General features: G+C 38.1%; 1 protein-coding gene across 2 annotated transcripts in view; it reads right to left on the reverse strand.

Moving 5' to 3' along the window:
* The window catches only part of ITGA1 (integrin subunit alpha 1), a 160,973-nt gene that overhangs the window by 70,083 nt on the left and 76,136 nt on the right, over positions 1-14,754 (reverse strand). For both annotated transcript variants that reach the window (XM_040630446.1, XM_040630445.1), the window contains exon 7: positions 1,889-2,037. In XM_040630446.1, coding sequence (XP_040486380.1) covers positions 1,889-2,037 — 149 coding nt within the window. The remainder of the gene's footprint in view (positions 1-1,888; positions 2,038-14,754) is intronic.

The following is a 14,754-nucleotide window of genomic DNA, read 5'->3' on the forward strand; positions in this document are numbered from 1 at the left end:
ACACTCTTTCTGTTTCAAATATCTTCAGCAAATTGCCCTTTACCCCCAAATACTACCATCCAATGAAAATAGAAGGAAAGGATTCTAGCAAATTAAAAATATTGTTTGCAACTGGCCCTGCCTAAAAGGAATAAAGAACAATTAAAAATATGCTTCAACGTGAAAAACCAATGTACAAGAAGGATACTTAGTAATACCATTATGGAGTTGTATTTATATACAAAACTCAATAAACTGTGTGTCCTACAGCTAGACCGTTTGTAAAACATGTAGGCAAAAACCATATAGGGTCATGGTATTTAGAGTGTATTTATGCAGGAGCAAAGCAGCCAGAATATTTCTTCAGTTAGTTTTCAGAGATGAATATTCATTCTTAAGTGGTTGCCTTTGGAAAATACACAGCTCCCTACAGGCTCAGAGCTTTCAAAGAACACTTTGATTTACTTTGAATGTGCAGTCACATTTAGTCAATTATTTAAGAGGGTGCATTCAGTACACCTGAACATGTGCACTCTTTGTGCACACAAATTGGTGATCCTACAGGCAGGTAAATGTAAAATTACCCCATCTGTTTGTGGTTATTTTCTCTTGAGCCCTATATAACTAGAACCACATGCTTCTCTAACACTAACGAGTCCAATGCTGCACATGAAATTTTAAAATTTTTGAATATCGAACCCATTCTTTGGAATATCCATAATAACTATTTTAACCCCCTTAAAATACTGACCTTAGCAGGCAGGTGAAATGAGAGCATGGCTAATTAGCTCTTTAAAATCAGTTGAGAGTCCAGAAGTTGAAGACACTTAACAGAAGGATCCTTAATATTAGTCAAACAATTTATTAGATTTCCTGTGATTTTGGTATTGTTTAGTTTTTGTTCAGAAACTTATTAGCTTTAAACTCAGGAAGAAAATAGCAAGAGAAGAGTTGAATGCAGTTGGGAAAAATAAAGAAAAAATGTTTCACATTGTAATCAAAGGACAGTTCTGTAGCTTCTCATAGAATGAAGTTCAACCAGAGTGGATTATGTACTCTCCATGGAGGTGTAGGAGGAAGGAAGGGATGTAAATTAGAGGAAATTTGGAGAAAGGAAGAAAGAAACAGTGCACAATGATGTTCTTACAACTTCTTTTAATCTTTGCACTGAAAATGATTTCAAATACAGTAATATTGAATTTGACCTCTTAAGAACCCTTACTTGAGAGCTTCAATAACCCCAAGTCAGGTACTGTAAAATTATGGACATACTAGGATATAAATTTATATTTAGCAAAAGTGGATGAATATTAATTCTTTTTCTTAAAATGAGATTCCTAGAAGCTGTAAACAAAGAACAAAGAGAAAAGATATTCACTAATATTATGTGTTAGTACCCATGATGCAGCAGACTGCAGTACTTTTTGTGACTGGTTTTCCATCATTTCAACCTTTGGAATAAGAGGAAAGATATGAAGGGTGGGGAAACTATATTGTAGAAAAACTTGATCCTATAACAATTACTTAATCAGTGGGATCTTATTTTTTAAAAAGATGGCTTTAAATATTGCCAAGGTAAGTGTTCAATCAACACTCCAAAGGGCTTGATTGTGAGCAGTTATTTTTTGCATAGTCTTTTACTTTGGTTTATTTATTTATTTATTTATTTATTTATTTATTTATTTATTTTTTAAAGATTTTTATTTATTTATTTAACAGAGATAGAGACAGCCAGCGAGAGAGGGAACACAGCAGGGAGAGTGGGAGAGGAAGAAGCAGGCTCACAGTGGAGGAGCCTGATGTGGGGCTCGATCCCATAACGCCGGGATCACGCCCTGAGCCGAAGGCAGACGCTTAACCGCTGTGCCACCCAGGCGCCCCTACTTTGGTTTATTTTTAATCCACATACCTGGCTGTGTCTATTCCAAGGGCTGTCATAGTCTGGCGGCCACCTCTCTGGATTATTTTATTTGCTGCAACAAGTACCTCTTCTGTTGATGAGTACTTATTGAGGTTGAACTCATGGGTTACATTTTCTCCATACTGTACAATTCCAACCTGAAATACCAAGCCACTGTGAGTTATCCATCTAGCAATGCTCTATTTTCAATTTTCTTTAGTTTAAACTAAAGTTTAAACTGTAGATCAGATATACATTTTTGTCTTTCAGATGAGTTTAAAAATTCATCAGTATACAAATCCTTCTAGTTAGATAGCAATAACCATTGCCACTTGTGGATATTCACAGCCCAAAGAACAAGAATGATAGTGCTATTATTAAACTTCTTAAACAATTGGTTTATCTCTTCAATAGTTTCTGAATGACTACTGAATGACTCTGGCAGGCCTTGGGGGGTAGAAGGTGCTACACACTGACATGCTCTCTGCCTTCACAGAGCTTCTAAACGAGAGAGAGAGAGAGAGAGAGAGAGAGAGAGAGAGAGAGAGAGAGAGAATGAGAGAAATTCAACACACGATCATTCCAATGCATGTTCAACTGTGGAGAGGTCTGTAATGGAAAAGCTGTTTAGCAAGTAGAACCTAAGGCCTGCTTTAAAAGAGGCTCAGGGAAAGCCTTTTAGAAGTGATATTCAGGGGCGCCTGTGTGGTTCAGTCCTTGAGTGTCTGCCTTCGGCTTAGGGCGTGATTCCAGCATTCTGGGATCGAGCCCCACATCGGGCTCCTCCGCTGGGAGCCTGCTTCTTCCTCTCCCACTCCCCCTGCTTGTGTTCCCTTTCTCGCTGGCTGTCTCTCTCTCTCTCAAATGAATAAATAAAATCTTAAAATAAAAAAAAGAAGTGATATTCTAGTTAAGCCTTAAAGGTGCAAGGAGGGTGGAGACCTGTCCTGGATGGAGGCTGAGTCGGGGGATGGGGTCCACACAAGGGGAATCTGTATGTAAAGAAGATGAGATGAGCAAAAAGCAGGGACATCCTGAGAACCGAAAGGAAGTCAGTGAGCCTGGACCAGGCTGCGAGGGGAAGTGAAACAAGATGAGGCTGGATGAGTAATAAGCGGGGCATGTATCTGGGGAGGGCACATACGTGCTTCAGGCTTTATTTAGCTCAGGCACAGCTTCATTTCTCTCACATCAGCCCTTCTCTCCCTTTTCATGTTCTCTGTCTTCCCTTTCTTTCTGCCTCCCTTCTTTCACTCTGTCTTTTGCATAGACTCGATAATGTGGGCAGTTAACTGCAGAGGCACCATGGAGTAAAATGATATAGAGGGTAAAGTGTCCCCAGATTTGATTTCCCTTCTTCCATATTTCTCCCCTCTGCCCATTTTTCTTATCCTTTTTCTATACCTTTCTTTAAATATTGATGTGAACCAATAGACTAATCTACATCAAGAACGTGACTGGAGATAACTTTTTGTTTAACTTTCTCTCCCCAAAACTCGTGATTCAGAGAATTCTATACCCAAAGGAATGTCTTTTTAATGTAGAAATTCAGAGCACTACATTTCTTGGGTCAGGGAAACCATTTGAGACAAGGCTACCTTCTTTCCCAGGCAATTGTGTATTGTCCATTGATATAGTTGCGTCTGGTGCTTGCTTCAGACCCATCCTATTTCCAAGTCTGATCCTATTTCTAAGTGGCAGAGGGGATCAGCATCTACCTTCCAGCCTCCCTTGCAGATGTCACTGTTGTCAGAAATCTTCAGGCTTAATTACATGTCTGATTTATAGATACATTTCCACAGTTGTGTCTTCTTGGAAACCAGAAATATACTCTGACATTTTCAGAAATCAATAAGAGAACCTTCCAATTTAAAATAATCTTTATCATCTTCGAGCTACCTTCTAGAGTACATTAGACATCTTGGAGCAATTATGCCACCATACTTAAATAAGAGTAGTATCCTATATTTTTAATGCTTTTTAAAAACGTTTTTCCTAATTTATTCAGATTATAGTAACAGAAATTAGTACCATATTTTATAAATGAGGAATTTAAGTTTAAAATACTGCTCATGGTGAAGGGGCAGAAAAGGGTCTAGTCTAAGATGTGAATCCCTTATCCAGGGCTTTTTCATCACTCTACTTCCTCTCTACAAAAATGCACCTCCCTAAAGTCCCCTCATTCTCTGTCACCTCATCCTGCTAGTTTTTACTAAATGCTGTTACCATTTCATTGCTACTTGATGAATTTAATGAGCTAGCTACCTAATTTAGATGTGCTGGAGAATATAATAAAGCAAAGCAAACAAACAATCATATTTTTAAAATGGAAATAGAACATATTAATTCTTCCTTAGAGTTGCTTAGTTGGGTATAGGAAAAATAAGAGATAATCAGAGAGCATATTCAAGTGTAAGATAAGGTACATAATAGGCTGAGTGAACATGCAATCTGCTCAATTCATGTCCAGGATAGTCCTGCTCTTCTATGAACATATCTTTCACTGAATATCTGTCACCATCTGTTCCATGATTATGTGGTCTTATAATTGGAATAAAGATGACCAGAAGTCCCTTTGTAAATAAAGTAGGCTACAACCAACTAATTATGCAAAAAATAATAAAATGAATGAGGATATACCCATAACTCCAATCCAGGTTATTTCCTTGAATTATAATTAAATATTATGGATAGTTCTCTATTACTCTCCACAAAGATTTAAAAATATTTTCCCAATGACCTTTACAGCTTCTAGTTAATAATCCAGGGAGAAACTGAATAATTATTAAGGGAAACCATGAAGGTTTGACATTGTCTTTGCATATATAAATATTCAGTGTAAATAAAGGTAAAATGATTTTGCTACTTAGATAATCATTGTGCTTATTTTTGTGTATCAAAATGAATAAATGCTACTGTGGAAGTTAATTGCTCACCCATTCAGGACATCTTACAGAGTTGCTTTGTTTTTATTTCCCTTTTTTTTTATTTGATTAAGCAGGAGACCAGAGAACTCTGAAAACTGTCATTCCTGTCATTATTCTTTGACATTTTACTACTTGGGTGAATCTACTGAACACCCTAATCTCTCATTTGGATAATCTATTGAACAGCCTAGTCTTTTATTTCTTTGACTTCCTCATCTTCAGTAATTTTTTCCTGCAGCTCACCTATATTGTCCACTCTCAAGGTCTTATCCTTGACCTTCTCAACTGGAAAAATTGCAGTACCTCCATCTCAATTGCAACTGTTCTTCCATCTGAACATTAACTTCATCTCATTTACCTAGCATATCTAAATTCATCAATTCCTTCACCATATCAAGACTTCCAATTAATTCAGAGATCTTACTTTTTTTTTTTTTTTTAACTTAGCCTAGATTCCATGGTCCATCACCACAATCATTTACTTGGAAACTTTAATTCCTTTAACCTTTTTTCCCCTCCATTAACTCACTTGGCTAACTTCCAACTCCGGTTAAGTCCAAATATCTCCTTTTCTTTGTGTGCTTCTGTGACACTAAATGTTTCTAGACAGAAATCACACACCTTGTAGACCGGTCTCACTTTAAAGTCATGGCCATGAATCTCTAATGTGGTTGCACATAACAGTGCCCAACAGTCCTACTCCTTTGCATTAATGCATGCACTTTGCTTCCATTTATTGAGCTCAACAGAATTCTAGTCATAAGCTATTAATGCTCAGGAAAAAGAGTGTATCACACTGATACACAGGGAGGAGGTCATACGAAAAGAGGCAGAGTTTATGCCAATTAAAGAAGGCTGCTTTGTGCCATAATATTTGCCATTTGATATACACTGATTTGAATTGCTGGAGAGGATGTGGAGAAAGGGGATCCCTCCTACATTGTTGATGGGAATGCAAGTTGGTACAGCCACTCTGGAAAACAGTGTGGAGGTCCCTTAAAAAGTTAAAAATTGAGCTACCCTATGACCCAGCCATTGTACTACTGGGTATTTACCCCAAAGATACAGACATTGTGAAGAGAAGGGCCATATGCACCCCAATGTTCATAGCAGCATTGTCCACAATAGCTAAATCGTGGAAGGAACCGAGATGCCCTTCAACAGATGACTGGATTAAGAAGTTGTGGTCCATATATACAATGGAATATTACTCAGCTATCAGAAAGAACGAGTTCTCAACATTTGCTGCAACATGGGCGGCACTGGGGAAGATAATGCTAAGTGAAATAAGTCAAGCAGAGAAAGACAATTATCATATGATTTCTCTCATCTATGGAACATAAGAACTAGGAAGATCGGTAGGGGAAGAAAGGGATAAAGAAAGGGGGGGTAATCAGAAGAGGGAATGAAGCATGAGAGACTATGGACTCTGAGAAACAAACTGAGGGCTTCAGAGGGGAGAGGGGTGGGGGAATGGGATAGGCTGGTGATGGGTAGTAAGGAGGGCACATATTGCATGGTGCACTGGGTGTTATACGCAACCAATGAATCATCGAACTTTACATCAAAAACCAGGGATGTACTGTAAGGTGACTAACATAATAAAAAAAAATCAGTGCTTTATATCTTCTCTTTCTCTTTCTCTACCTACTTAGCATATATCTCAATTCCGTGTTTATTCTTTAGAGAACTTATAACTGCCTGTTGGCTCACCCTTTCTTTATACTTTGCTTCTAACAACTCCACCTGAGAGTCTCTTCAAATGACTGATGGCACTTGGAATGCTAGAGCTGCTTTGTCCCAGAAGCTCAAACAGCCAGAAGTGCCTGGAAATCTTCTCCCTCCTCACCCCTTGCCCTGCTCCATAGGCAATGTCTGAGTCCAGGCAGTGAAAGACCAGTCCCTTGACTCAACTTGGAGGTCCCCTTCCAGATCAGCCTGAGGTCTTGATTTCATCTGAAATCACACCCTTGGTTGTCCTCAGTTGCCAATGTTTTGCTCCCCAAATCTCTTACTATTTTCTTTTAAAAGCACTCCCTTAGTAAATCACTGTCACTTGGCTCATTTTCTCAGGGTTTGTGTCTGGGAAACCAGACCTAAGGAAGGGAGAGAGAAGATATAAAGCACTGATTTCTGACTTACCAAGGGGCTAAAATTTTTCTGCTATTCCTGGTGTCCAGATAATTCAATAGTTCATAGAAGGTTTTATAAGATATGTAAAGTATGTTGCAAATGTCAAATATTATGGCACAAAGCAGCCTTCTTTAATTGGCATAAATTCTACCTCTTTCCATGTCAGCTATTATCCCTGTTTCTAAATTTCTTCATTGGCCCAGGCCAGACCTCACTGCCTTGAACCTGGACTGTGGCAATTGTTAGTCTCTCCACTCTTGCTCTCCCTTGTGTTTCCATTCTCCTCAGCTCCTTCTACATATTCATGGAAGATTAACTGTCTTGAAATTCTGCTTTTATCACAAAACTTCCTTGTTCAAAAATCTCTAATAACTCTCCATTGCCTACTACATCAATGACTTTGAAATACACTTTAAAAGAGAATTTTTATTCTACTTAATACAGAAAACAGATAAAACTTCAAGGTGCTCCTTGAAATACGAGACCTGTAGGGTAAAATTCAGTTTTCTTTCCCTGACCTGCAGTCACTCAACAGCCTGACTGCACCTTCTTTGTTCTCCCTCAACTTTAGGATTCCCCAGTCCAAGTGCTGTCCCTACCCTTTCTCATCCCTCCAAGAAAACTAAAATTTTACCACCTATTCTGGGAGATCCAATTCAAGTTTCACTTTCTCTGCAAAACTTTCCCCACCTTGTCACCAATCTAGCTCCTACCCATTTTCCTCTTCTCCAAGCCCTGAGGCAATCTTGTCTGTTTTGTTCCTGTGAGTACAGCATTCTTCTCAACTGCTTTGTATGCGTGCTTTATCTCCCCAACTACATTATATGTTCTAGAGGGCAAGGAGGGGTAAAGAGCATGGACTATGTCACAGCTTTTTGTATTCTCTTATTCCATGCCACTGCTTTGCTTTGCTTACAGTTGACCCGCATACATTCTTACTAGATGACTGTAACATTTCACATAAGCAAGTAGAAAATTGAGATACCAGGGAACTAATGATAAGCAGAAAAAGAGAAACAACACGAAGTGTGGGAAATGAGAAGACTGGGCAGTGGAAACTCAAATCTTAGGGAAATGACACAGTGTATGTCCCTGACTGATACTGGGCTGCCTATTTCCTTAGGAACCAGGCAGAATATGGTCTGCTGTGTATTCCCCATAAAAAGGGTGCCATTTACTGATTTTCATCACAGGAAAATGGCTAAGTCAGAAAACAAACATAAGTAGTGCTTTGCTGAGTATTGATGAGACTCAGTGAATAAAAACAGTTTCAGTCCCAGCTTAGTGTATGATTTAAGGCTGGTAAAATAGATTCATACTAGCACATGTGTATATATGCATATGTGACAGAATCAAATAAAGGGGATGATTAAATAACAAGATAAAAATTGAACCAAGTGATGAATACACGTTGTAAGGAGGCTGGAGGAGAGAAACATAAGCATATTTACTGTCTCACATTGAAAGGCCTCATGGAGGGAAGAAGATGTAGTCTCCTGAGTGAGATACCCAGGTAAAGAACAGACAATGGGTTATGAATGTAGAATAGGAGAAAGCAAAGTTGCCTGGAGCTACTATGTCAAAAATGATGAGGAATTGAAATTATTCTAGGAATTGAGAAAAATAAAAACAGCCAATAATCATATTTGACTTGAAGCAGTCAGTTGCTTCAGTTGTTGGAATGATACAAGAACCAGAGGGTAGAAGTTAAGTAGAACACTGATGAGGAAGATTCTAGGCATGTTTGCTGAATGGAAATAAGCAAGCAGGGCTGGCAGCTAAAAGAAGCAATAGGTTCGATGTGGGCTTTAAGAGAAAACGGAAATAGAGTAGCTTATGACATCAGTAAAAGAGTACAGGAAGATAGTAACAACACTGATAAGGATGGGATGAATCACAAGTAGAACAGTTGCCTCTCAGAGACACCTGGAAGGGAAGCCTTTTCTTCCTGGGGAGATACAGTTTGAACTTCCTGATTAAGTAGAACAAAAAATATAGGTATATAATTATAATCTAAGGCCAAAGAGAACTAAGATTCAGGCTCGACCATAAATCAGACACACCACGGGCTGAGGATTCTGTTACATGAACCAGAGGTTTGTAACACTGATTCACACCCTCCATTTAAACATGAGATTTATAATCCTTCTTCAGCTAGGCCACGAACTAATATTCCCTTCCCCACCTCCTAGCGAGCACTAGCATCATTTTGTATGTTACTAGGTAACTTTTTAAAGAGTTCCATGGTCAACTAATCTTGAAAAACAATGAGTAACAGAAAGTTAACAAGTTTCTTTACAGTAGGACCCCCTTGTACATCCTATCCTCTCTGTCACTCTGCCTTTATCTCTTTTGTCTGCCTCTCTTTCTACCTCTGCTATTTATATTAATAACAATAACAACAACAACAACAACAAGCCACAAATTTCAAATGCAAAAGGCCAAGGCTTTCTCTTACTCCTGCCCCCAGTCCCCCAGTCGCTCTACTCTGACTCATAAGCAAATTCTTTTGAAAGTGTTCTCAGAGGGGGGCCTGGGTGGCTCAGTCAGTTGGGTGACTGACTCTTGGTTTTAGTTAGGGTGCCTGATCTCACGGTTGTGAGACTGAGCCCTGCATTGGGCTCCATGCTTAGCTGGGAGTCTGCTTGAGATTCTCTCTCTCCCTCTGCCCCTCCCCTCCTCCCTAAAATAGTAAATAAATAAATCCTGGAAAAGAGTGAAAGTGCTTTCAGAATCTCTAATATGAAAACATGAATTGTGAATCATGAATTGGAAATAATACCTGGTATATTTTATTTTTATTTACGGGAATATTTTTTGGGAGAAACATATTCAACACCTCAAGCAACATAGTTTGGAAAACATTTCTTTACAATACTGAGTTACCTACTTGTAAAGATCAATTAATTGTTCTGCCTCATTCACCTTTGTTATGTTCATGATACAATATCATGTACTGCAGTTACCCAAATACAAGATTTTATCTCATTTCTAAGTTGGAAGTCTTTTGGTTTAAGGGACAAAGTTTCAGTTTTTTTTTTTAATTTTTAAACTGTCCATGACACCTAGCATAATATTTGATCAGTAAGATACTTCATATATATCTGACAAATTACAATGACTTAATTATCTAAGCAGCTTCATTTCTTTTGGGGGGTAGAGAAGAAAGAGGACGAAAGTGAATGTGCGAAATATAACTTCTGATTTATCTCTCATGAAACTTCAAGTCACAACAAAATGACAAAGAAGTTTAAGAAAGAGAAGTGTGTAGGGGCGCCTGGGTGGCACAGTCGTTAAGCGTCAGTACCACTGTCAGAAACTATAGCCTGATTGACAAGGATACGGCTGCAAGGCGCAGTCAGGCTTCTTTTCAGTCTTCAAAACAATGAATCAGGCCTCATATTTAAGGCTTCTAGGGAAATGGCCATAAAATGTGCAGTAAAAAGAAAGATAAATAATATTCCTAAAATTCAATTAATTTCTGTTTTTCATTTTGCCTGGTTTAATGTTATGCTACACTCTTGATAGCAACGATCTAGACATTGTTCCATTAGTATATTTCACTTTTATATCAAGCCTCACAATTTACTGGTTTTATTTAGGGTAATGCACTCGTATTTGGCATATTTATATCATTCTCATTTATTATTAAAAGCAATGTTATGTTTAGGTATTGAGGATCAATAAGACCTCCATAATGTTTATACCATCATATCTTTTATGGCAAACTCAAGAGTGTTTCAGGTTTGTTTTTATAGGTGTTTTTTTAAAAGGCAATTTTATAGCCTTTCCTCTGTCTTGGGCAAAAAATTGGTTTACAAAATTTCCTTCACTATGTTTGCAAAAGTCTTAATTCCCAGGACCACACAGAAATATGGAAGAAATTTTGAGTAACTATTTGGAGTTGATCTTTTTGTCATTGTTTTGAGTCTCCTAAGGTATACTAATTGTCATATGGATACTTTATTTTTTAAAGTTTTTAATTTTAATTCCATTTAGTTATCATACAGTGTTAGTTTCAGGTGCACAGTATGGTGCGATTCAACATTTCCACACATCATTCTGTGCTCATGACGACAAGTGCACTTCTTAATAAAAGCTTTTTTATTTGTCTTCCTTCCTTCCTCCCTTCCTTCCTTTCTTTTTTTCTTCGTTGTGTTGATAATTACTTTCACATCTTTGCAACTACCTTTCAATACATGCGATCACTAAATGACAAATCTATCATAGATTTGTATGATAGAGACTAGACTATCATATTTCATCTTTACCTGTTGTACTAAGTGTATGACTGTAATCAATTTAATAAACAAGAACTCATGAGGTATAGTCAGAATGTGAATTTTTTCGGCACAGGATCCCTTCAAAATTTATTTAGGGTGAAGTTCTTCCATTCTCCCCAGATAGAAAGATAAACATCTTATTCTTTGTTTTAAAATATCTGTTAAAAAAAAAAAAGACCTATACAATTTGACCCTTAAGCAACACAGATTTGAACTGTGTGGGTCCACTGATACATGACATTTTTTTTTGGTAAATACAGTGTAGTGCTGTAAATGTGTTTTCTCTTCCCTATGATTTTCTTAATTACATTTTCTTTTTTCTAGCTTATTTTATTTTAAGAATATGGTATGTAATATGTATAACATACACAATATGTGTTCATCCATTGCTTACGTTATTGGTAGGACTTCCAGTCAACAGTGGGCTATTAGCAGTTAAGTTCTCATGGAGTCAAATGTTATATGCAGATTTTTAACTATGCAGGGAGTCAGTGACCCTAACCTTCATATTGTTCTAGGGTCAAGTGTATTTTAATTTAGGTTGTATCACATGAAGTTGCTGTATTTGTAGGTAAAAAAATGATCAAATAGCAACAATTCCATATGGTTCAACCTAAATTAAAACAAACTCAAGAAGACAAAATATTGAAGTTGATTTATAGTTAAATTTTCTCTCCTCCCCTTACTAGGGCTTATAGGGGGTGAGAAACATGTCGTTGAGAAAGGGACATGACTGGTTGTCTCTTTACTCATCTTCCCTTAGATCCTTAACTGCAGCTTTTGAGCTCTCCAGGGACAGGGGTAGGGGAGACGAATAAAGGGTACAGGAATTCTTACTTGACTGGCGCTATCCTGAGATGGATCAGGTGCTTACCAGGTGTTAACAGCCTTCTTGTGGGTTCTCTGCAGACTTCCCTTTACTTACATCCTTGTCTGAGTGAATACATTTCACTACTGCAGTCCCAAGACATCAGGGATGTCTTCTGCTTTTCTGTGCAGAAGCCTCTGTTCACCTCCAGGAGAGCCTATGGATAGGACCTAGCCCAATTCCACGATGACTCATAAACACACATATGCTTTGTACTGACAGACATTGGGCCTGCAGGTCAGTTCGTCTGCAGCAACCTCTCATCTGATTACCTGTCAGGAGCGAGTCGGCTCCTATCTCACCCGTTAGGTATTTCAGGCAGGGGTCAGGCACTAGTCAGCTATGTGTCCCAACTTTAGTGGACACATCAAACTCATTGTATGATTCCATGGAAGTCTTGCTCACTAGGCTCTTTTTACAGAGACATCTTCACAAATCCCCTCAACTCCATGCTTAATTCCTTTATACCCTTGAGGCGGATGAGGAGTCTAAGAATTCACCATCCAGCTTTTAGCTTTTTATCTGTAGTCTCTCTCACCATTTATTTTTATATCTTCCCCTTTCAGGAATGAAGGCAGGGAGGATAAGTAATTGACCTGCTCCATTTCTGACCTGGGACGGTTCACTGCTTCTTAGGCAACCTGGTGGTTCCCCGTTCCCGAGAGGTTGCCACATTGATGCCGAACTTGGCACGCACCTCGATCGGCATAGTGCACTACAGCCCAGAATGCCTCGGGTCAAGCAATCCTCCTGCCTCAGCCTTCCGAGTAGCTGGGACTACAGGCACACGCCACCCTGTCTGGCGGAGAATAAGTAATTGGGAGGGAAAATTCCAGAAGCAAATTCTGCCAATTTTAGGGGAGAATTGGGTGCTTTAATTGAAAACAAAAACAAAAACAAAAGCCAAAACAATCCAAACTTATTTAAATTATGTTACAACCAGTCAGGGGAAAAAATGGTTGTTAAAATAAATTATTTATGTTTTTGGAGAGAATTACTATAAGACCAGATGAAAGATAACCATGCTTTTCAATGCACATTTTTTAAAAGAGGAAGTATTTTTCCAAAGTTTCTATAAACAAATTTCTTTTCTGAATCCACTGAAGGAAGGTCAGACTTTAAAGGGAGTTTAAATGTGTTACATTTAAAACCCTATTAAATACAGTTCAGCAAAATTGATGGCTTAGTAAATATGTCCTTTTCAATCCATTTCATTTAGAGAATTAGTTATGAAACTAGTCATCAATACAACTTAAGCCAAAATAGAAAAATATTAGAGAATACTAAAGTATAAACACTAAAGCCCAAAGTATAAAGTAATACACTTAAAAAAATATTAAAATGTCAGTTATAGAAAAAATTGCTCGTTAAACATCCACCTATCAGAGAAAAAATTTTCAAAGCATTAATTATGATATACACATTTATTCAACAGAGTCTCATTAAGCGCCCACTATATCATAGCAAAGCACTGGCTGGCCACTGAAAAGGATTAAAAGGTGATATAAAGTCTGTATCTAGAGAGGCAGCAGACACACATACATATCAATATATAATAATGCATCAGTCCCTGTTTCTCAAACTTTACCATGTTTAAGAATCATGTAGCTTACTTACTTAAAATGCAGGCTCTATAGCCCCACCCTGAGAGACTCCGATTCTGAAAATCTGGGGTACAGTCCAAGCACCTCAGGGATTTGGAAAAAGAAATTCTATGAGCCAGTTTTGGAGAAACACCGCATTATACAGAAGCCCTATGAGGGCGGTGGCTGTGTCTGTCTTATTTCCACAATTATCCAAGCCCTAGCACAGAGCCTGGTACACTGTAAACCCTCAGGAAAAACATTTGAGTAAATGAATGCAGGAGTATGGCTAAACTTCACAATGACTTATACAAGCAAAATGTGACATAAAAATTCAGCCATTTAAGAAGCTCCTCTCTCCTTAGGAAGGTTGGGTGAAGTTGTCAGATATCACAAATGACTCAGTGCACAGGGTTGCATTCTGAAATTTTCCCCATGTGGAATGGTGTCCTAGACCTGAGTATATGTGACCTGACTCTTCTGCCTCAGAGTATGTTCATTTTCCTCCCATTCGCTGGTAGCATCGGAACCCTTAAGGGCTGGCCCCCATTCCTCTGAATAGAGTGATTGTTTCCCCCAAGAAAGACATACAACTCTATAAAGGCCACCCTGGCAGGCTAGAATTCCACTGGTGACTGGCAGAATAGCTCCTCTATTAGGAGTTTCACTATAGAAATATAAAATTAATTACAGTTCTAGTGGATAGAAACATCAAAATTGCAGCAGAATGGGTTGACATATAAGCAACTGATTGTTATCTATTTCTTTACAAAACTGAGTCACTGGCACAGATCCCCACTGAAGCGGTGATTATTTTTCTGACAGTCTTGTAGATTTACTTCTCGAAGTTGTGGAGCAATTTCAAACATGTCACTGCTGCACTAATGTCCACAAATAGCTACAGATAAATCAATTTTTTTATGGTGGAACAGATAAGTGAATTTAAAAGTAAAATAAAATTTCCAGATGACTAACAAATACTAGAAATTAAAAAATATTCCAAGACTGTTCTTAGCTTTGGAAAGAAAGGACTGGATAAGGAAGCAAATGGGCTGGGCAAAACAGTGGAAGGGAAGAGAGC

Source organism: Ursus maritimus, unplaced genomic scaffold, assembly GCF_017311325.1.
Source record: "Ursus maritimus isolate PB19 unplaced genomic scaffold, ASM1731132v1 scaffold_15, whole genome shotgun sequence".
NCBI lineage: Eukaryota > Metazoa > Chordata > Mammalia > Carnivora > Ursidae > Ursus > Ursus maritimus.